The following is a 21,482-nucleotide window of genomic DNA, read 5'->3' as shown; positions in this document are numbered from 1 at the left end:
GACAGTGAAAATTATATCATGGACAAGAGTGCAAACAAACACCGTGTTGTGGGAATGGTTTTGTCATTGTCAGAGAGTACCAAGCAAAGTTATGGTTTTTACAATGGGAGCGCACAAAAAATAGCATCTGCATTTTTCTTGACTGGTAAGCACGCACATTTTGTACCAATTTCATTGATGCTCCACGTACTCAGACCCCGTGAAAGTCCTCGGGCTCTGTAAACACCTATGTCAACAGACCACAGCGTTGAATCATGAAAGTTACTAACATCGGCATAGTGCTGCCCGCAAATAAGGACGTCACCTTCAGCTGCTATAAAATTTCTTATTAGGACAAAATTTCCACCCGTTATCCTCACACAGCTGTCTTTTGGTTTTGTAGAAAACACTTTTTTCCCAATCGTAGTCTTACTGAATCGCTGCCCCCGGAATATTTCAGGGACTGGTCCATTTATGTGAATATTGGACAGCTTGATGCCATCACTTCTAGTAGTCACTGGTGGCTTGAACTGCTTTAGTTCAGCTGCTCGCATAAAAATTTGTTCCGTAGGAAGGGCATGGCCTCTGGCCAGTTTCTTCAGCTTTCCTAGAAAAGCGTCAAAAGGAAAGGCTGAAAATAGGGCAATGTGGCGAAACCGTCGCACATCATCTTCCAGATGCGAGAGGCTATGTATGCTAACATTTTAGATGCCACTGCCATAAAGCTTAGCTGCCTCTGTAACGAAGCTAAGCAGCAGCTGCTCAGCATATTCACACAAAGTCATAGAAAGATCGGGTGAGGCCAGTATTGTGATGGTACAACTTAGCTTCAAAAAGTGCGTGTAAAATGGATGAGCAAGGTGTTGGTTCAGAACAATGGGGCCAAAGTAAACAAGGAAGTTTCTATACTCGGATGCCTTCCAAAATTCTAGAACACGCAGGGTCCTTGGAATGCGCTGAAGCTCCTGTGGAGTGTTGACAGCCAAAGTAACTAAGTTCTCAGAAATGGCCCTACGTGCACTCAAAGGCAGCATTGACGCTGATGGTGCAGTTGATGTCCAATACTGCACTAGAAATCTTTTCATAACTCTTAAGAAAACCAAACGCATATAGTCTAGTGGGAACCAGTCCGATGCCCAGCTTGAGCAATGGTGATGTGCAATTGTGATGATCAGGCTGTGTCATGTTGGTGAAGTTTTCACCTGTACGCGGAGGGGCCAACACATCAGGAAATATAACTTTCCTAAGCTCTACAGAGTACATGCCTTTTTGCATGTACTTTTCACATGCATAGTATGCTGCATGTCTCTTGGTACATTTAAGGAATGCCCGCGCAGGCATGTCGCAAACAAATGCATGAACAATCACTAGGGAACACAGCTTCACCATGGTGCAGTCCAAGCTCTAAAAGTGAACACTCTCGGGTTTTGAGTCCCTCATGTAGAGAGCTGCAAGGAAAGGTTCATTTCGCGAGCTTTCTTCGGCCCGCACAACCGCAGGCCAGAACTGTTTCGACGAACTCCTAGATAAGGGCACACCATCGACGTTCATCGTCAGGGAAGTCACTGAAGCGCTCACTGATATGGCTCCACTTTCTAGTTGCTGAATGAGGTTTCCAGTGACGCCAAAAAAGCAGTAAGTGCCACTTCCCATGCTGGTGACTACTGGCATGAGGCGTCCGCAGCAGTGTTCTGGCATCAGAAGGGAGGTCTGGGTGGTGCGGCTGCAGAATTTTCAGAAGCTTAGTGATGTGGGCGGCAAAAATGTTGTTATCTACAGCCCATGAACGAAGTGGGTCGTGTAAAGCCGGAGCTAAATCCACCTCACTCTCGCTTGACGAAAAATCGCGGAGCTCACTGCTGCATGAATACTGCTGTAGAATTTGTTCTTGAGACTCGGCAACTTCGCCAGTTGGCGGTGGATCAACGGAGCACAATGGAGAAACCAATTCTTCATCGTCATTGCTATGATGACCAGCACTGGACTCACTGCTGTGAAACACCACCCTCTCAAAATGTTCCTCGGCAGTAGCTAAGTTTCAGCTTGTAAGGGACTGCTGTACAGTAGGGCTATCAGATTGGCAAAGTGCTGCTATTTTGGTTGCCCTGCGTCAGAATTTCTGTCTTCTTCCAACATCAGTGATACACCACTATGTCCTCTCTATCGCTGGTAGACAGCTTTACTTGCAAACACGAGCGGTACGCATCATGGTGCACTGAAGGTCATCGACGAATGAGCAGTATGATCACTTGCTTCAGCTACGCACAAGTATCGGGGTTATAACAGCGCAAAGCTGATACAACGTGCTAAGGTGTATTCAGGAGAAAAAGCCACTTTTTCCGCACTGCTACACAAGCATTACCCGTGAGATGTGAACACACACTGGCTGGGCTTGAGCTTGGCTCGACTACACCTCGTTTGTGTGCCATACATTGCTTGTCCTGGCCAACGAAAGTGTTCATGTAATAAATAACCATAAATAAACAATTTTTTGCAAATAAAAGAACTTTCACGCAGTAAATTACTAAGCTTGAACATTAGCATAAATTAATAAATATTTATTTCATATTATTTTGCTGCGTTCAGGCGGCACCACATTCAATATGGCGGGACAAAAGAAACACGACGACATGGCTCTTGTGGGGCTTTATGGAGCTTTTTCGCACGTTATGCCTTGTCTTGCCACTTGCCTGTGCTCGTGTGCATTTTGACTTTGAGTGCCTTTGTGCCGACTTCGCAGCCACATTTCACGTGCGAACTCAATCTTCCGACTGCATGCACTGTTCATCGCTCACAGGTGAGTTGCTATTGCTTTGGTGACCTCCCTTTTAGCTTGTAGGCATATCTCAGACTGTCGCATCTGGAACCACATTGGATGCACCACGCGTTTTCTGTTTATTCCTTGCTGCTTTGTTAATCATGAATTTCTTTGTTATTAACGACTGGCCATGCATTTTCGCAGCAGAACAGTGCTGCGCTGCCCCGCATCACAGATGTTCAGCAGAGCTGCTTGTGTTCTAATCAGGAGACAAATGCTGAAATTATTTTGCCTCTTTGGCGGTATGGTCACCGTGACAGTGTCACGCTAACGCCTAAGTTGTCACGCCCGTGGCAAGAGCCGTATCATTAGGTCGGTGTGACCGATTAGTGTCATTAATCGTTTGCTCGAAGTGTGACTGAAAATTCGTCTAGTTTGATAGCCCACAGGCCGCCGGTTGGGGCCACCAGCCAGCCATCTCGCTAACTAACTTGCTCAGTGTATGTGTGCGCCCTTTGCCATTCCGGTTTAGCATTTTGGCGCTTTGTTGTGCGCGCGCGCGCGCGCGCGTGTGTGTGTGTGTGTGTGTGTGTGTGTGTGTGTGCGTGTGTGTGTGTGTGTGTGTCATCTGCGTGGACTGAAAATAGTTGGAAGTTAAGTATGCTGAAATTCTTCGCCACGACTGTGTTGCGCTGTTTTTACTTTAGAAATCAGTAAACTTTTTGTTGATGAAAATTTCTAGCGCATGCTAAGTAGGAGATAGTGCTTGCAGCGATTTAATTTCCTGAAACGCCAGCAATAAGTGTGCAAAGAAAACTAGTTTCAGTGACATGCATCTCGCTCAGCTGCTGGCAAAATACACACTCACCATAAATTGACCCTCATTGATTGGAAACTTGAGCAGTGAAGTGCAACTCAGTAGTGTCTCTTCAACAGAGGCACAGAAAATAATGCCTTTGACTTGGCACTAGTGCTTGTTATGCTAACTGCGCTATATTCTTGCAGGATGTTCTACATCGGCGAATTCAGCAGTGCGAACGGAGTTGCTGCCGTCCCCAAAATTCTGGGTGCAGAGTGGGGAAACATTATGGCCACCATACCGAACCCCGTCTCGTTGCCCAAGCGCTATAAAAGACTGCGAGGAGCCTGGAGAAGAATGGATTGCACACAAATGCCGAATCTTAGGCGAGACTAGTACGTCATTTATTTTTTTTTGTCACAAGATAGTATTGTGATTATAGGGTACTGTTGGAGCTTTAGGTTCTTGGTTGTTGCAGTGTGCAAAGGCAACGATGCACATAAGTTAAGCGCTGCCAGAGGGGAGAACTTTTGAGCCAAAATGGTGAAATAATCACCCATCATCTTAATTTAATGACTCTTATCAGTAATCATGTTTGTTGCTCATTGGCTCAAGGTTCCTGTTATAGTGATATTGTTATGCTCTTATTTCAATAATATTGTTGCTAAGCAGTTGTGAACGTTGCCTTTTCATGGGTCTGCTTACTATTTTCATTCAGTTTCCCTTTAGCCGTGTCATTCAATCTTTCTACACTGAACTCTTTGCTTGCAGCAACATATGCTGACGCAAAAAGAAGAGAGAAGAAAGCTGAAGAGGTGTCAGATTTGACAACTGATGAGGAACGGCTGACAAAAAGGCCAAGAAAGCCCATCAAGAAGGCGTTGTATGGAAGTACGAGTCCAGTTCTGCTGCTAAAATGTTTTTGCTTGATATGTTTACACTTTCTATATTAATCATGCATATTCCATTTGCTTTGCTGCTATATCTGTGAATGTTACTTTAGCAAGCCACTATTGAAACAACTGAATTGAAACATTTTTAACTGCAGTGTTGGATGAAGACGGCAGCAACGTCCCAACAAAAAAAAAGGAAACAGAAGGCTCTTTTTGTTTGTGAGGAAAGTGAAAGCGATGAAAGCTGCGATAATCATCGCCTACCATCTACAGTTCCTACACAACAAGCCAAGCAACTACCATTCGTTGGCCGTCCTCCACCAAGACCAGCACAAGTACCAGTGAGCCCAGCAGCACAAGCAGAAAGCGGCATCCAAGGTAAAAACTTGCCTTGTGCCTGTAGTGGGTGTTGTAAGCAACATTTTACTGTGCAGTGCACATTATAGCTCTATATTTGTGGTTTTATTCTGGCACAAATATATATTTGGCTAGTTTTTAAATTCTGGCCAGCAGTCCATTTTTGCTGCTGCATTCTAATGTATTTTCTAATTTTTTTTCTTTTGCTCATTTCAGGGCTTCTGAAGAACCTTGTGCAAATGGTGTGGATTTATTGAGTCGTATAATAGATTGAGATGCACAATTCAATGTATGCATAAGTGTGTTCACAGTTCATAACAGATGTAATGGGTTTTGTTAATTTGTAGTAAATATCAGTGTCTAGGTTTACCGCCCCAAGTCTGTGATATTGTTTTGTTTGCGCAGTGGACCTCCGGCAGTCTTGCCTGTTAGGCAAGCAAGTGGACATGAGACATGACATTGGCGACCATTTTCGCCAAGCACCAGCACGCTGCAAAAACGGGTCTGTTATGCTGTGTACGGAAGCTGGACTATCATTTAGTCTACTTGTGCATCAAGCTGTGCAAAAACTGGACTTGTCACAGTCACTTAGCTTACCAGCATATCATATGGAACAGCATAGGCAAAACCTATGGGACATAAAAGTAAACTTCTAGGATATAGTGTAAGGCCATCAATGTTGCATCAGCTGTAATTTTGATGGTTTTAAAAGCGGAAATTCAGTGGGTGTCCTGGTGTTCTTTATTTTTGTACTATCTGTCCAAGAAATATTCGCACGCTCCACACACAAGTAATTCTGGTCCTGCAAATTTAGCTTTAGATGTCTGATTACTTTGTAAGTGCTGTCTTGAATTTTGGCTGAATAATAATCTTTTTTTGTGTTTTTGTTCTTTTAATTTAGTGGCCTAATTCATGGAATGGATGACCTGGCAGCTATGTGATTGCTCGTCTCTTCATGGAATTGCTGACTCAACAGATGTACAATCATGCCAAATAAATTGTGTAAATGATCTCACATGTGCACCTGATGTAATTTTTGCACTGGCTGTGTCATTCAAATGACCGGTCAGCAGTCAGTAGACCACGATTACTGCGTAACTGCCTTTTGGTCGGTGCCTTGTCGACATATAAGCATACATTAGTCACTTCAGAAAGGCAGAACGCACTCATGCACGATTGATCAGCTATGGCTGCACCTTGTCTAGTAGGAACAGATGGTGCGGGTTATGTAGCTTTTGCCTAGAAGCTCCTTGAGGAAGGTACCGCATGCATTGTTTAGAATACATTAAAGTAATGTACAGGCAACGTTTCTTTCGTCATCTTTTGTTGGTATAACGTTGAAATAACATAACGTCAACGTTTTCAGAACGTTCTAGAAACATTAGTGCATAACGTTATCTGGTGATCAAAAATAGTGACATTAGCAACAATCAGGCAACGTTGCTCTCCGACATTTGTGGCCATTCAGATAACGTTCCAGTGACATTTTGCGTTACCTGGGGACGTAAACGACAAAACCAACGCAGATCAGAAACCGAAAAACATAGCTGGCACCAGACCAATCACACTTCTTCGATTTGATGAAACGCGGTTGCTTCTCGTATTTGGCCGAGTCTATGAACAATCTTAGAAGATGTCTAGACTTGGTGACAGAGCAAATCATACAAACCAGGAGTTTAACTGTAAGTACCGTGAACATCACAAACCGCAGAGAACTGGCAAATATTGTAACTTTGCCTATGGTATCCAAATATATCTTGTAAAAGAATAAAGTGTGGACAACGAGGACCAGCATGCAACAAATAAAAGAGTAGATGGGGTAGTATCTTTTCCAGGCTAATCAGCGGTTGACGCCGTCGGTGCGCTCGAGGGTGGCAGCAAACGAAACTCCGGAAATTGTGCAGATCCACCCATACCACTTGAATTGCTTCGTCATGAAAGATGTCATTATGGCGTTTCTGGTTTGTATTTTTTGAACAGATGGAATGGTATTCTCCTATGGCTAGAGAAAGTGGAATACTCCTAGAAGAAAGTCTTATTCTTCTAGGACTGCACCACCTTCCTGGAATGAGAAATAAAAAACAACATATCAGGTGGAGCTTCTCGAGCGAAACAATAGCAAATCAAATCAAGTTTTATTTGATATAACGGGTGAAACAGGAGGATTGAGAAAAAGCTGCCCTATAGTACAGCTTGACGATGCTCAAGTCCCTCTCACCCTTCCATATGACAACGGCAACATGTCACGTGTTCGTGACCTCAATGCATTAAAAATGTTTTTCCACAAAAAGTGAAACGATCCTCGCTTCTAATTATTAATACACTGAGAGAAAAGGTACGCCTCTTTCACAAAGAGCCCCGCCATGGTGATGCAGTAGTTAGGGCCCTCGGCTGCTTTGTCTAAGGATACGGAATCGAATCCCGGCCGTGGCAGCCGCTTTTCGATGCAGGCGAAACGCAAAGCGCCCGTACGCTCTGCGATGTCAGGGCACTATAAAGACCTACAGGAGGTTGAAATTTTCGGCGCCCTGCACTATTCTGTCTCATTTAGTCTGAGCCTCTTTGGAGCGTTGAACCAAACAAACAAATCAACCAATCTTTCACTCAGAAATTCGCAGCTACAAGAATAAAATTAATCAATCCTATGAAGAATCTGTAGTAGAGCAACTATGATGCAAGCACGGGCGCTAATTCGTTCATATATATATATATATATATATATATATATATATATATATATATATATATATATATATATATATACATAGAGAGAAAGATTAATTGTCCTGGGTAGTGTTAGGTGATATCTTTACCTGAAATGCTTCTTTTCAACCGTGCCTAATTGGCCAAAAGATGAAAGTATGTTGCGTTTGAGAAAATGGCCCATAGCCCTATGCTATTCGCGGTAGGTATGTTAACTGTTTCTGGCCTATCACTCTCATCATGTCAGTCACTCAGCCAATGCTCTTACCTTATTCCCACACTGAGCGTACTGCACAAATCTCTTTCCAAAAAAAGCCTGATGTCCTGCATACGCCTTAGAAGTGAGTTATGTATTAACTCGAATCTCGCAAGACCACCGCAGGGTGCCACTCTCAGCTAACTGCCCCAGCAACTTGTACTCGCATTTAAGTCTATGCTGGTAGAGTTAGCGTGCCTAGGCCGTGCCCCGGGTTTCTAAGCATTTCCTCGCACGAAGGAACAATCTTGATCCGATCGGGGTAACTGATCGATATAAAATTTAGTCTAAGGTCTGGGGGTGTTCCGGCGGAACAGATCACTTCGCTTACACTATGTGGCCTCTGATTTCGATCGCTATGTCAGATGCGTGCGTGCATATAGTATTACTCGTTTTCCTGTTTCCTTAACGCAATTTACTTGGTTCTCGAAGTCGCCCACAAACAGTTAAGCGTCAGCCTATCACAGAAGTGACCTAGCTAATACTGTAAACGCCTACACTACGAGATGTACTGGTTAGGCTGTGCAAATCTGATGTACGTTCGCCCCCTGCAACTAGAACTGGAGTCTATTATTAGCGCCCAATACGTAAGGCAGAGCCAGATCGAAGCATTTGCGTGCGTGGCACATTTCCTGACTGCGCCGAGAAGTTGCTTTATGCCGGAAGCTATGTATATGATATACCCCTGCGATGTATGTACGTTCTCGCTAGCCGACCCTAATGTTCGTGACGAGTTAATAAAGCAACGAGCTTGTCGCACTTATTTCCATTGCGTGAGTAGTTATCCGTATTGCGAAGTGATGTATTATCTGAAAATTTATTTGATGCAGCTGTTCCTTTTCGCAACGCAAAAGTTCTGGGTGTACAAAACGTCATACTACAACTGCCGTGCTAATGGAAACTGGAGAGAGCGGCCAGTGGGAAACTTCACAGTCCAGATGGAAGAGTAGTGCTACTAGTAAAAGTAAAATTATTGACCGCACAATTCCGCAGAAGGACTCCTGCTCTTATTGTCCGGCTGTCGCCATGCGATGTTTAAGAGCTTTGTCTATAATTAAGCTATTTAGGTCAAAGGAACGATAAGCGTTTTTCTGCTAGTGTCAAGTGGGTGCCTTGACAGACTATGAATTGCTTTTAATTCCGCGCCTTGGCATTAGAGAGCTCACAATACGCTTGCTATACTGTTACACACTAGATCACCGAAATATTACTGATAGCAGTTCCCAGTCGGTGAAGTAGTGCTCGACCGTACACCCCACTCAGTGACGGAGTAAAATGGTTTCCGGCCTCCATTACATCAAGACGAACATGTCGTTACAATAAAATTACAAGGGTTCAACGCTGCTGAACCAAATATCGAGCGAGAGCATTAGCTGCCGGTAGCCGAGCGTTCTTATTCTCTTTTTCTTCTTCCTCAGTGCACATTTAAAGAGCCGCTTTAAGCAAGCCGTATGAACGTGCCTTAATGGCCTATTGGGGTAACGTGAATTCCAGGGTCCTAGCAGGCTGATTCTGACATAACCATCCCGTGTTAAACGAGAGGCCCAAGTTTGCAGTTCCTGCCGACCGCTTGAATGAATGAATGTAAACTTTATTTCCACCGAAAAGGAGCCCTTCATCTCCCGCCCCCGGCACGCAGGCCGGGGAGCAGGTCAGGAGGGCTCCGCAGGCTGAGGTCAGGTGAGGTTACAAGCACTCTTCACGGCTTCAGCCACCAGGCGGGTCGCGTGCCGCTGAACGGTGGGATCTCCGCTCCGCCGCCAAACCTCCCAGGCTTCTCTACTATCAATGTTAATGCTGGTGCCTGGGGAATCGGCGCATTGCCATATTATATGATCTAGCGTGCCTTTTTAGCCGCAATTTTTACATTAAGAATCTTCTTCCTCCCCGGTATGTGTTAAGAAAACCCTTACAGGGCAGATGTAGTTATCGGCTTGTAATCGCCTCCAGATGCGTGCTTCATTGTTAGTGAGAGACCGATCTGGGGTAGGGTATACTTTTCGATCTAGTTTGTAAGCGTCTGTGATCTCATTGTATGTGATAGCGCAATCTTTAATTCCCTTGCATTCGGGCTGTTCTACCGCTGCCCGGTGGTAGAGATCTCGGGCCAGCAGGTGCGCAGCTTCGTTGCCAGGGACAGACTCGTATGCTGGTATCCATATGATGGATATGGTTCTAGTAATGGGATTTGTGAGACGAATCTTTTTGCCCTCCTCTGAGATCCATCCTTTTGCAAAATTTCAGACAGCCGTTTTGCTGTCGCTGATTATAGTTTTGGCCTGTGTACCAGTGCATGCGAGTGCTATTGCGACCTCTTCAGCTGTACTAATGTCACGGGTGCGTGTTGAGGCCGCAATTTTAGGTGCGCCTTCTCCATTTACTACTGCTCCGTGTCGTCCGCACGATGCGTCTACATAAGCAACTTCATCGGCTGCTTTGCGTTTCATTCTTTTAGCGATGGCTTTGGCTCTGTGTTCTCTGCATTCGTTGTTGTAGTCTGGGTGCATGTTTCGAGGTAAGGGTGGTACCAGTATGTGTTCCTTTATGTTGGGTGAGATAGATGTTCTCGTCTGTGGGCCTCTGTCTGATTGGAGTCCGATCCAGTCTAGGATGGCTCTGCCTGCCTCCGTCTGACTTAGTCTTTCCAGTTGAGAGATTCTGACAGTTTCAGTGAGCTCGTGCCATGTATTATGAATCCCCATTTTCTCCAGCTTCTCTGTTGATGTGGAGACAGGGAGGCCTAGTGCGTGTTTGACGCATTTTCGAATTATGACGTCGATTTTTCTCACGTTCTGTCTTTTTGGTATTGAGAAGAGGTGTGGCATAACATATGCGACTGATGATGTAGGCCTGTGTCATTTTGAGCAGACTGCGTTCCTTGAGACCGTGTCCTCTAAGCGCTACTCTTCTGAATACGCCCGTAACTTGGGCTGCGTAGTTGTCCAATTTTTTTATGGTGTTCGTGTTCTGCCCTCTTGCTTGGAGGACCATTCCTAAGATTCCAATTTCCTCTACTTGTGGAACCGGGTAGTTTCCAACATTTATCTTTATGTCTGCTTTATTTTTCTTATATTTGGTGTTGTAGATGAATAGTTCTGACTTTTGCGGTGAGCAGGATAGACCGCGTTCCGCAGCGTACTCAATCACCTCATTTGCGGCAGCCTGGAGTTTGTTCTCTGTCTCTGCGTCGCTACCTTTATTTATCCAGAGATTTATGTCATCTGCGTGCATGCTAAATTTGAAGTCCGGTATTTGCTTTAGTTGTGCTGGTAGCCCCCTCATAGCAATATTAAATAGAAAGGGAGACAAGACAGATCCTTGTGGCGTTCCCTTGCTACCCAAGGTGACTGTGGGTGATTTGGCGCTTCGAAAGCTCAGGGTGACTTCTCTGTTAGTGAGAAAACCTTTGATATAGTTATAGGTTCTGATTCCAATCCCAACTTCTTGGAGACCCTCGAGCACTATGCTTGACATTGTCGAAGGCTTTGGTTAGGTCAAGTCCGAGAATAGTCTTTGTATCTGAAGATTCATGTGTTATGATATTGTATCTAAGTCTGAGCATCACGTCCTGTGTGCTTAGCCCCGGCCTGAAGCCTACCATTGCGTGTGGCCAGAGGTTCTCTTGCTCCATGTATTTGGTAAGTCTCGTCTGAATAACGCGTTCCATTAGCTTTCCCACGCACGAGGTCAGTGATATGGGTCTTAGGTTTTCTAGTTTTGGCGGCTTCCCCGTTTTGGGTATGAGGACTATACTGGCATTTTTCCATGCCTGCGGTAGTTGTCCAGTCTCCCATACCTTATTCATGTATTCTGTCAGGGCTGTGATTGACTCGTCATCTAGGTTTCTGATAATAGTGGTTGTGATACCGTCAGGTCCTGGGGCTGATCTTGTCTTTAATCCAATAATCTCAGCTTGGACTTCAGCCCTAGTGATGGGGACGTCTGAGTCTAGGTTAGGTTTCCCCTCATACGATGGTAACGTTTCGATTTCCAGTTGTCCGATGTAGATTTCGATTAATTTGCTCATCAATTGTTCGTCCGAGCCATCGAAGGCATGCTTAACTTTAGTTTGATTTACGTTGGCTTGTGCTTTAGATTTTTCCGGATCGAGCATGTGTCGTAGAACGTTCCATGTTTTGGAGAGGCTCATGCCTTGTTTCATTTCATCACATCTGCTACACCAGTTTTGTTCATTTAGTTTGATGGCGTATGTCTCCATCTCTTTATTATGTCGAGCTAGTGCTCTTCTAATATTACGGTTCCATCTTTGTGTTTTTAGGCTTTTCTCTAGGTCCTGTTTCTTATTCCACATGTTTAGGAGTTCGCTATCGATACTCGGCGGTGCATCTGCGTCTTCTAGAGTGACTGTTTCTTCCTCCACGTGTTTGTTTAGCGTTTCTGACCACTTGTCGATATCGTCGATTTTCTCAATTCCCTCGGTCTCTCGTATTTGCCTAAATCTTTCCCATTCCGTGATTTTGGGTTGTTTGGGTTTTCTAATTTTTATTCCTTTTCCTAATGTGAGTGCAATAATGAAGTGGTCACTACTTAGCTTTTGCTCGGTGTTTTTCCAGTCCGCTGTACTTACATTCTTGCTTAAGGTCAGGTCGGGAGTGGTGTCCCTGCTAACGCTATTACCCGTGCGTGTGGGTGCATTTGGATCAGTGTGTAGGGTGAGTCCTAGTGTTTGCATGTCTTCCCATAATTGTCTGCCCTTAGGATCCTGCCGATCGTACCCCCATTCCTGATGGGCTGCATTAAAGTCACCCGCTATGATAAGCGGGTTATTTTCTGCGATCTTTAGGGCTTTTCGGAATAGGACTTCAAACCTAACTTTCCTTTGCTTCGGAGTGCTGTATATATTCAAGAGAAAGATAATCTTTCGGTCTTTTCTTCCAGTGATGATTTCAGTTAGAACTGCTTCTATATCCCGAGATGTGGTCTCGTGATTAGTAGCGGCTATGTTTCTCTGGATAAAAGTCGTGACTTTGTATTTTTTGCCCCTATCGCTGCAGTGGCTTTGATATCCAAACAATTTGGTTGGGTTTTTCCCAGTCTCCTGTATCATGATAGCTATGGGCTTGTCGGCAGTTTGTTCTATGTATTGTTGCAAAAGGGCTCGCATTCTCTGGTACCCTCGGCAGTTCCACTGCCAGATCGTGGAGTTGTCTTTCTGATTATGGCTTTTGTCCATGATTGTTACCCATTGGTTCTCCTAGTTTTGCAATTCTGTTACTGGGTTCAGAGAACGCCAGTGATGCTTCCTGCATTTGTTTAGTGAGATTTTGAATCTGCACTTGCATCTGTCCCTCAGCCCATAGAAGTTGCTGGATTAGTGTGTTAATATATTCTCGAGTTGCTTATAAAATTTGTAATTACGTTGTTCAAATTTTCTATCAAGGGTTATAACGGATCGGTCTCTCCCCCTTTACGCTTCTGGGGTGGCGGCCGGGAGAATTCCAAGTTCATGCCGTTTGATTCCTCTGAAGTGGAATTAGTAGTAATTGAATTTATGGTTTTTGGTACCTCATTTGATTGATTTTCCGGCGGGCTCTTAGCCGTGGGCTTTTCGGTGAATTTAGATTTAGGTTCCTGAATTTCGCGACTCATTTGTTTGATCATCTCTCTAAGTTCTGCGTTTTCCCCTCTGAGTTTTTCCATCTCTCTATTTTCAGCCTGGGAGGTTTTGCTAACGAAGCTTACCGTCTCGTTGTCTGCTGACTTTGGTTTGGGATCTCTGGGAGGCAGGCCAGGTCCTCGTCCCTGGCTTGTGTCCCGGGATTTCGAGGTCGCTGTGGTTGTCGAGCTTGATCTTGATCTCGATTGGGTCCCCGACCATGCGTCCGTGTTTGCCCGGTTCCTTCCTCGGGGTTCTCGTCCCTGGTGCTCTTTTTCGAGTAGAGGATGGGTCCCTTGCTTCCTGAAGTTGATTGCAGTTGTTGTTTTTCTAGCTTTTTCTCCCACATTTTCTTCTTTGAGAGGTAGGGCATCCTGTATATTTCGCGGCATTTGTTGTCTCCTAGGACATGGTATTTACCGCATAGTTGAAACTTAGGTTCACATGTGTGTCCAGCACCTGGATGTTTCAAGCCACAGCCGCGACGATTCACGTTGGTCGGGTCTGGGCATACATCGGCACTGTGTGCCAGCCTGCCGCATGTTGTGCAGACTTCGTACTTCTCCTTATACAAGTAGCGCCTCATGTGGATTCCCTGGAAATTGAGCCATTTCGGCACAAACCAGTCTTCGAAAATTATCAGAATGATTTTGGATGCCGCTCCCAATCTTCCAATACCGGAGATTTGCGGATTAGTCCCACTCCATTCTATCATTTCCTTAATTTCCTCCGCTGAATATTCGAGTGGTACGCCGTGAACGACGCCTTTGCCTCCGTCTTCCGGCATGGCGATGTATGACTTGGCTTCAATTATGTTGGGTCCAATCTTCAGAGCTTGAATTGCTGCTTACTTGTAAGTTCTCTCGGTATCCGTGGTAGCGACCAGTATTGCTTGCTGAGTAGAGTTCGGGGAGATGATGTCACCCTTCGTGGTCGTCAGGTCCAGGCCGGCGGCTTGAATGATAACTCGAGACAAGTTCAATCTTCCTACGATGTTGATAATACTGTTAATTCCGCCTCTGGGGCGAATGATGATCTTGTTAGCGGTGCTGGGAATTCGCTCCTGCTGTCGCTCAATCGATTTTTCGGCCAGCTTCCTTCCTTCAGGGGGCTTGGGCTTGGGTGGGTTCAGCGTTTCAACGTGGTCGGCTTGGGCGTTGTTGGCCACGTTTCAGTTTCTCTTTCTGATAAATCATTGTCCGTTCAAAATATCGCTGGCGGAAGATTCTGTTCCCTCCACGGTTTTCATCATCTTGCTCTTCTCAAGTCGCGACGCTTTGGGGTCGCTCCCAGCCTCTACGGGTAACGCCTAGCGCCCAGCGAGGCTTCGGAGTCGAGCTAGGCCTAGGCCTCGGTCAGAAACTTTTAAAGACTCATAAAATCCAGAAAATTGGGTCTACCGTCGAAGTCCGGTCACACGCTGCGTTGGTTATCCCGCCGCTGCCACCATGTGGTAGACGTAGCCGGTATAACAAGCAGAACTGTTTATTTATACATCAGGTAACGGCGCCCGTTTTCGCTCTGCCCGGCGCGGTCGCCCATGCCGGGATCTCCCGGCGGTCCGCCTGGTTAGCTTGCCGCTTAGGGCGCTGTCGTCAGTGGCGCCCACAACATATATAAAGATCGGTATTGGTTCTGTAGGTATCCTATGTGTTGTATCTTCATTTCTATGCGATTTCTGTAGAAACTCATAAATCTTAAATAATTACAGACTGATACGTATTTGTCCTATAGGCAATAGTATTGGTAGTACGTATTTGTCCTTTAGGCAATAGTATCTATCTATTGATACATATGCTTGTCTTGTAGACCAGTACATATTGGTTCCTGTGTCTGATACATCAGTATGCGTTTGTATATGGGTCTTACATGCAGCATCAGTCAATTGGAAATTTTAGGTCTTTTTCATTGCGATCCTTTTCCATCTCGGACACATCCCCAAAACTCATGCATTCATCCCGCTTATTGAATCTTACCGTAACATTAACCGCAATAACAATTGAGAATGCCGCGACACAGAAAATATTCTCACTTAATTGTGCGCGCGGTCTCAACAAGCTACATACGGATGGAGCCGCAAACAAGGTATATCGCAAGACGCACGACGCTGTTGCTACTGGATCCCTGAATGGAGAGGGAAAAGCACGGATATAGCACGGTTCTGTCGGGGTCCAGCTGGTTCACAATCGCCTACATGTGCAGAGCAGGGCGATGAACTGGATTGAGAGGCGCGCGTCCAGGCAACTGCACCCACCGCCGAAGCGAGAGGAGTCGACGTCGAGCACGCGACGAGTACGGCGAGTACGGCTCGAGATGCCGCTGCGGTAGAGCGATGCCGACGGTGCTTCTTCTTGTTCTTCTAGGTTCTGTGGGATATTCTTGGGGAGGGGATACCGGCCTAATGTCGTGGCGGCACTCTTGGCGGCCGGGGGATGGGGAGATGGGACGTGGTGGGGGGGGAGGGGGGAGAGATTTCGTCATAGCCCGCACCAAGCAAACAGCCTGGTGAACATCGGCAGGTCGGCAGTCCGGCGTGGAGGCTCCGGTGCAGCAGCGCTCCTGGGTATGTCCAGGCGAAGCCTAGTACTGCGCCTCTGCGAGGCACAGTGAGGACTGCTGATGTCAGCAGGACGCCACGGCGATTGAGACAACCGCAGCAGCAGGTTAGGACCGCAATTGACTGCTGCCAAGGCAGCAGCGCGGCTGGTAGCGCTGAGGGGACCGTCCGTAGACGGCGTGCCGAGGCCCGCGAGCAGGGAGCCCACGGGTAGCTGTGTCGTTGGAGAATCCGGGCGGCAGCAGGAAGGACCGCTGATATACCTCTGCCGTGGCAGAGGGGCTGCGGGTGACGCTGAAAAAGCCGCCGGAAAGGCGGCGCGTCGAGGACCGCGAACACAAGGCCCACGGGAGTGCTGGCGAAGCAGCGGGGGGATCGCAGGAGCGGCAGGGGACGCGGGTGCGTGAGGGCCCGCGGACGACGAAGTGCGCGGGAGACTTCAGTGTCCAGTAGGACTGCGCCCACGGAGGAGCTGCAGTGGTACGCCGCAGTTGCCACGAGCCCGGTCCAACACAGGGGCGCACCGCAAACGTGGAGGCGACGAGGGGTGTGCCGCCGGGAAATCCAGGTCCCCGGCACAGCACTGGGTCGACGCCTCGAAGGCGGAAGGGGCATGCTGTGAGGTCCGGCGAACCTGGAATCAGTTGCAGCACTGGGGCGCACTTCGCACGCTGCAGCTACGAGGTGCGTGAAGGAAGACAGGGGTCCGGGGCACCGCAGCGGCAGGAGTGCTGGCAGAAGCCAGCGAGATGGGGCCGGTGGCCCAGGGACTGCGCACCAGAACACTGGAGCAGGGAGGACTGAACCCCCTAAGGGGCGAGCAGAACGCGCGAACACGGGAGGGATGATTAAGGCCGACGAGTGCGCGGCGAGAGCGGGAGCGCACGAGCTCGCCGGAGCGAGCGCCGCACACACCTGCTCCCGCAGAGCTCTGAGAAGCGACCAGGCGACTGACGCGCGCGAAACGCGCCTAGTCGAAGGGGAACGAAAACGTATGTCCGTTCCCCTCGAGGTCCGAGGGGGAACTCCGTCTAGTCTAGTCTAGTTTCTGCGGGATATTCTTGAGGTGGGGGGGGGGGACGTCGGACACGGGTTATGCCGGCCTAATGTCTCGGCGGCACTCTTGGTGTCCGGGGGAAGGGGAGATGGGATGTTGGGAGGAGGTAGAACTCCGTGCTTCGCAGCGGACAGGTAGGAAGGTAGGTCTTCTTTCTCCCTCTCTCCTACTCCCGCGCAAGCGTTCCTGTGCTAGCCTCTCTCATCCTCCTTTCCACCTCTCCTCTGGGCGCGCATGCGCAGCTCCGCAGAGGCATTGGCGCTGGATGGATGGATAAAACTTTATTTAAGCAAAGGAGTTTGGGACTCGCAAATCCCTGGGACCCCGCACGGCCCCACTGCACTCAAGCGTTCATGCCCGGAAGGTCCATATAATGCTGGTAGCCCGGCTTGTGACAGTTTTCTGGTCAGCCGGGTCCGTAGAGCGCAGCAGGGCCTCCCAGTCCTCCCAGGTGATAAGGTGCTCCAGGCCCCGCGGGGGAGGATCCGCCGGGCAGAGAGTTAAGATTTGAAGGGCGTTAGCATGTGATTCGGGACAGAGGGTGTATGCGGGTGTAGGATAGAGGGGATGATAGTAAGAAAGAGATTGAGGGGATGGGAAGGTGTGCGTTTGGAGACATCTCTAAAGAGTGGCACGAGGCGGAGGGTATATAGCTGCCGAGTAGCTCTATAGGTCTCGGCCAGCTCGCTGAAAGTGTGTATGCGCTCCCTCGTGAATCCCAGGTCAGAGGTTTCCTGTGCCCGGTGTATGGTACCTCGGGCTAAAAAGTTGGCAGCCTCGTTGCCGGGGTTCTCGGAGTGCACCGGTGCCACATCCAACCAGCGTTTGTTGGACCTTGGGATGGTCAACATTTATCGGGAAATCCGAGAGGCTCATCTTTTCAGCCAATACACGCGCCTATCACAAACGCCATCCGGTCGCCGCATTCTTGACCAACTACACATCCAATGCAGCACCACCTTTGAGGAACGGGTACGAGCGCCAGAACCCTGGAGACGCGCCCTCAGGGTCAGACCCATTCCCCGCAACATGTCACACTGTGATCATAATGGCCGTCGCCAGGCGCGTGTGGAAGCACTGGAGCGGCATTATCGTAGACAACATGTATACTACGTGGACATTGCCGGTCCCTACCGTGAGAGCTGGTTCACCGCGGCAGTGGTCCACAACGCCAACACAGTGGCAGGACTCACGTTCCAGGCCCACAAAACAACATACGCGGAGGAAATCGCGATTGCGCTCGCCCTCTCCCTCCCACAAGTAAAACACATCATTAACGACTCCAAGGGGGCCTGTCGGAATTATGGGCTGGGTTGGATACTTCCTCTAGCCAAGCGCATCCTACAAAATTGCTGTCGGTCCAGCAATCCTCAAAATTGCAATCTCATCTGCGCTCCCGGCCATCAGGGACTCCTGGGCAATGAGTTAGCCAATCAGGCGGCCCGCGCGCTCTCTCCCCGGGCACTGAAACTTGCTCGGGAAGTCTACTCCGAGCTCACTCAATCTCTTATTACATTCAAAGAAATTACCACATATTATAAGGACAGCCATCGCCGCTTTCCGGAACCTTGTAAAGGTATCCGGAGAGCGGACGAAAGGCTCCTCAAAATTTTTACAAACACAATGCTATGCCCGGCAGTCTTAATACACTTCAATACAGACTTTGATGGGGGCTGCAGCCTGTGTGGAGCGACCTTCTCGGACGTTTTCCACATGGTCTGGGCCTGTCCACCCAATCCCCACCGTTCCCAATCCTTCATTACCCGCCATTCTAGGGAGGACTGGGAGGCGGCGCTGCTCAGCTGCCATGACCTACAGTCCCAGCGGACCTTGGTCGCCAGGGCGCGAGCGGCGTTAGACGCCATTTGGGCTCCGGAATAGGAGCTCCACCTAGATTTGTGAGGGCCTGGGCCAATAGGGCCTCGGTCCAAACACCTCCTTGTACAAATAAATGTTTGCCAACCACCACCACCACCACCACCCAAATCAGCTCGACTTGGCGGGACGGGTTTTGCGCAGCAGATGAGCTTAGAATGTCAAAGGCTGGACTATGGACTCCGCCTCGCGCAAAGTTTTGAATGGCAGTTTTGAAGTCGCTGAGAATGTAATTTGCTTTCGTATACGTTTTGGCGGCAGCTATTGCAGCTTCCTCGGCTTCTTCAGAGGTGAGGCTTGGTAGAAGTAGCAGCTTAAAAAGTGGGAAGAGAGAGGATTTTACTGCGGCAGCCGCGGCGCTTATGCCCGTGCATGCTGCATCCACCCATGCGACTTCGGAATCGGAGCCGTACTGTCAGTTGAGTGCCTTAGCACGGGCTATACGGCGATGTTCGTGGAGATGGGGATGCATATTTCGGTGAAGGGGCTTAATAATAAGCTCCTTGTGGATGTACTTAGGGATTGGAAAGAGGTCTGGGTCACTGGCGGGTATTGTGAGTCCGACATGAGAGAGTATGTGGCGAACCGTTAATGTGCTTGTGAGTCGTATGTATTGGGCATGTTTGTGGGCTTAAATGAGCTCCTCAATGCTATTGTGTATGCCTAGGGCTGCAAAGAGTTCGTTAGGCGTGTTGCACGGTAGTTTGAATGCTGTCTTATAGGCTTTGTCAATGAGTATATTTAGAGCATTGACGTGTTTTGCAAGTGGCAGGTAGGGAGTTGTGTAGAGCACCCGACTAAGGACAAAGGCTTGAACGAGGCGACATAAGTGGCGTTCTTTCATTCTCCTGTGCCTTACTGTTACTCTGCTAATGAAGTGCGATATAGTACCAGCAATCTGCTGGAGTTTCTTGAGTGTGATGGTGTTTTTCCCATTGGATTGGATGTGGAGTCTTAGTATCCGGAGGTTGGGAACCTTAGGGACGGGCCGGTCTCCAATTGCTACTGAAATCGGGACACACAGAGAGTTCCGTGGACAGATGATGAGGAGCTCTGACTTCTCCGCGGAGCATGATAGACCTATGCTGCTTGCGTGAGTTTGGGTGGTGGTAGCTGCTGTTTGCAGGGCTTCCTCTATTCCTCCGTCGTTGCCATGTGTGGTTCATATGGTTATGTCGTCAGTATAGAGTGTGTGGCGTAGGTATGGAATGGTGTTCAATTTGCTAGCAAGCGTTATGAGGGTGATATCGGAGGAGAGGCGATAGTACAGACCCCTGCGGGGTGCCTACACTTTGGAGGGTGAATTTCTCTGAGGTTAGGGGGCCAAAATGGATTTCAGCTGTTCGATCTGATAAGAAGGCCTTAATGTATGGGTACGCGCGTTCGCCAACATTAGGGGAGGTGAGTGCACTAACGATAGCTAAGTGGTGGATGCGATCGAAGACTTTGGAGAGATCCAAAGCGAGTACTGCTTTGGTGTGTCCTGGTGTGAGGGGGTTGTAAATGTCGTTCGTTAACTGCAGCATGGAGCCCTGAGCTGACAAGTGCGGACGAAAGCCGACCGTGCTGTGCCGATACAAGTCGTTGTCAGCCATATGGCGGGCAAGTCTGTTTTAAACAACATGCTCGAAGAGCTTTCCGAGGCATGATGTGAGGGAAATGGTGCGAAGGTTCTGTAGTGTGAGCGGTTTTGTTTGGCTTGGGAATGATGATTTTGGCATGCCGCCATGATTGGGGCAGAGCACGTGCCTTCATTCCAGCATTTGTTGAAGTAATCCGTAATCTGCACGATAGAATTATCGTCCATGTTACGGAGTAGGGAATTTGTGATTTGATCTGCGCCTGGAGCAGACTTTGTTCGTAGCGCGAGAAGTGCCGCTCGGACTTCTGCCCTCATGATTTCTTCGTCTAATTTTGGGTTCGGGCATCCGTTGTAACATGGCAGAGCGGTAGAAGCGCCCGGAGACGTGTATGTGATTTTGAGGGTGTCGATTAGGGTATCTGTATCATCTATGTTTTTGCGAATGAGGCGAGTGACATGGTGCTGCGTGGCAGATTTGTTCGTGTTGGATCTATGAGGTGGCGAAGGAGTTGCCAGGCTCTTTTAGAGGATGTTTTGCCATATATGCTGTCACAAATCTGCTTCTAATTGGAGCGGCAGAGGTCTTCCGAGTGCTGTTGGATTTGGGCTTGAAGTGTTGAGAGATGCTTCTTTAGCGTTCTGTTGTTTTTGGCTTTTCCATAGCTCTAAGAGCCTACAGTGAGCTTCCTAGAGGTTAGCGAGGCGGCTGTCGAGGGTAGGAATCTCCTCTTTTGTCTCAATGTATCGGATGTGGGTTTGGAGATTCTGTGTGAGCGAGTCCTTCCAAGCCTCTATGTCAGTGACGGGCTCTGACTCACGTGATTGCCGGGTAGCCTTGAAATGGTCCCAGTTGATGAGTTTGTGTGTGGTGTAGGCTTTGCGTTTTTGTTGAAATGGGATGGAGGCAAGAATGATGTAGTGGTGATAGATCTGCCAGTGATATCAACATCAGATCTGACAGATCTGATGTTGATAGATCTGCCAGTTTCGCCAATGTATGCCTTGCCAAAAGATAGTGGAATGGAGTATATAACGATTTCTGTGCATGC

General features: G+C 48.0%; 1 protein-coding gene and 1 pseudogene across 2 annotated transcripts; one reads left to right on the top strand and one right to left on the bottom strand.

Annotated features, from left to right (window-relative positions):
• LOC146174549 (uncharacterized) overlaps window positions 1-11,307 on the bottom strand; it is a 342,251-nt pseudogene extending 330,944 nt beyond the window's left edge.
• LOC146174550 (uncharacterized) lies at window positions 3,499-5,803 on the top strand. Of its 2 annotated transcripts, XM_084583716.1 has the most exons (5): window positions 3,499-3,931; window positions 4,308-4,427; window positions 4,585-4,807; window positions 5,192-5,288; window positions 5,688-5,803. In XM_084583716.1, the coding sequence occupies exons 2-5, from the start codon at window positions 4,422-4,424 to the stop codon at window positions 5,725-5,727; spliced, it is 366 nt and encodes a 121-aa protein (XP_084439842.1). In that variant the 5' UTR covers window positions 3,499-3,931; window positions 4,308-4,421; the 3' UTR covers window positions 5,728-5,803. The 2 variants fall into 2 exon arrangements, 1 of the variants encoding a protein (XP_084439842.1); XR_014701887.1 differs by lacking the exons at window positions 5,192-5,288; window positions 5,688-5,803 and adding an exon at window positions 5,003-5,183.
• Window positions 11,308-21,482: the final 10,175 nt, after the last annotated feature.

The sequence above is a fragment of the Amblyomma maculatum genome, chromosome 11, assembly GCF_055883805.1.
Source record: "Amblyomma maculatum isolate TAMU_Amacu chromosome 11, ASM5588380v1, whole genome shotgun sequence".
NCBI classification, from domain to species: Eukaryota; Metazoa; Arthropoda; class Arachnida; order Ixodida; family Ixodidae; genus Amblyomma; species Amblyomma maculatum.
Note: the sequence above shows the minus strand (reverse complement) of the source record. Positions and strands in the feature narration are given on the sequence as shown.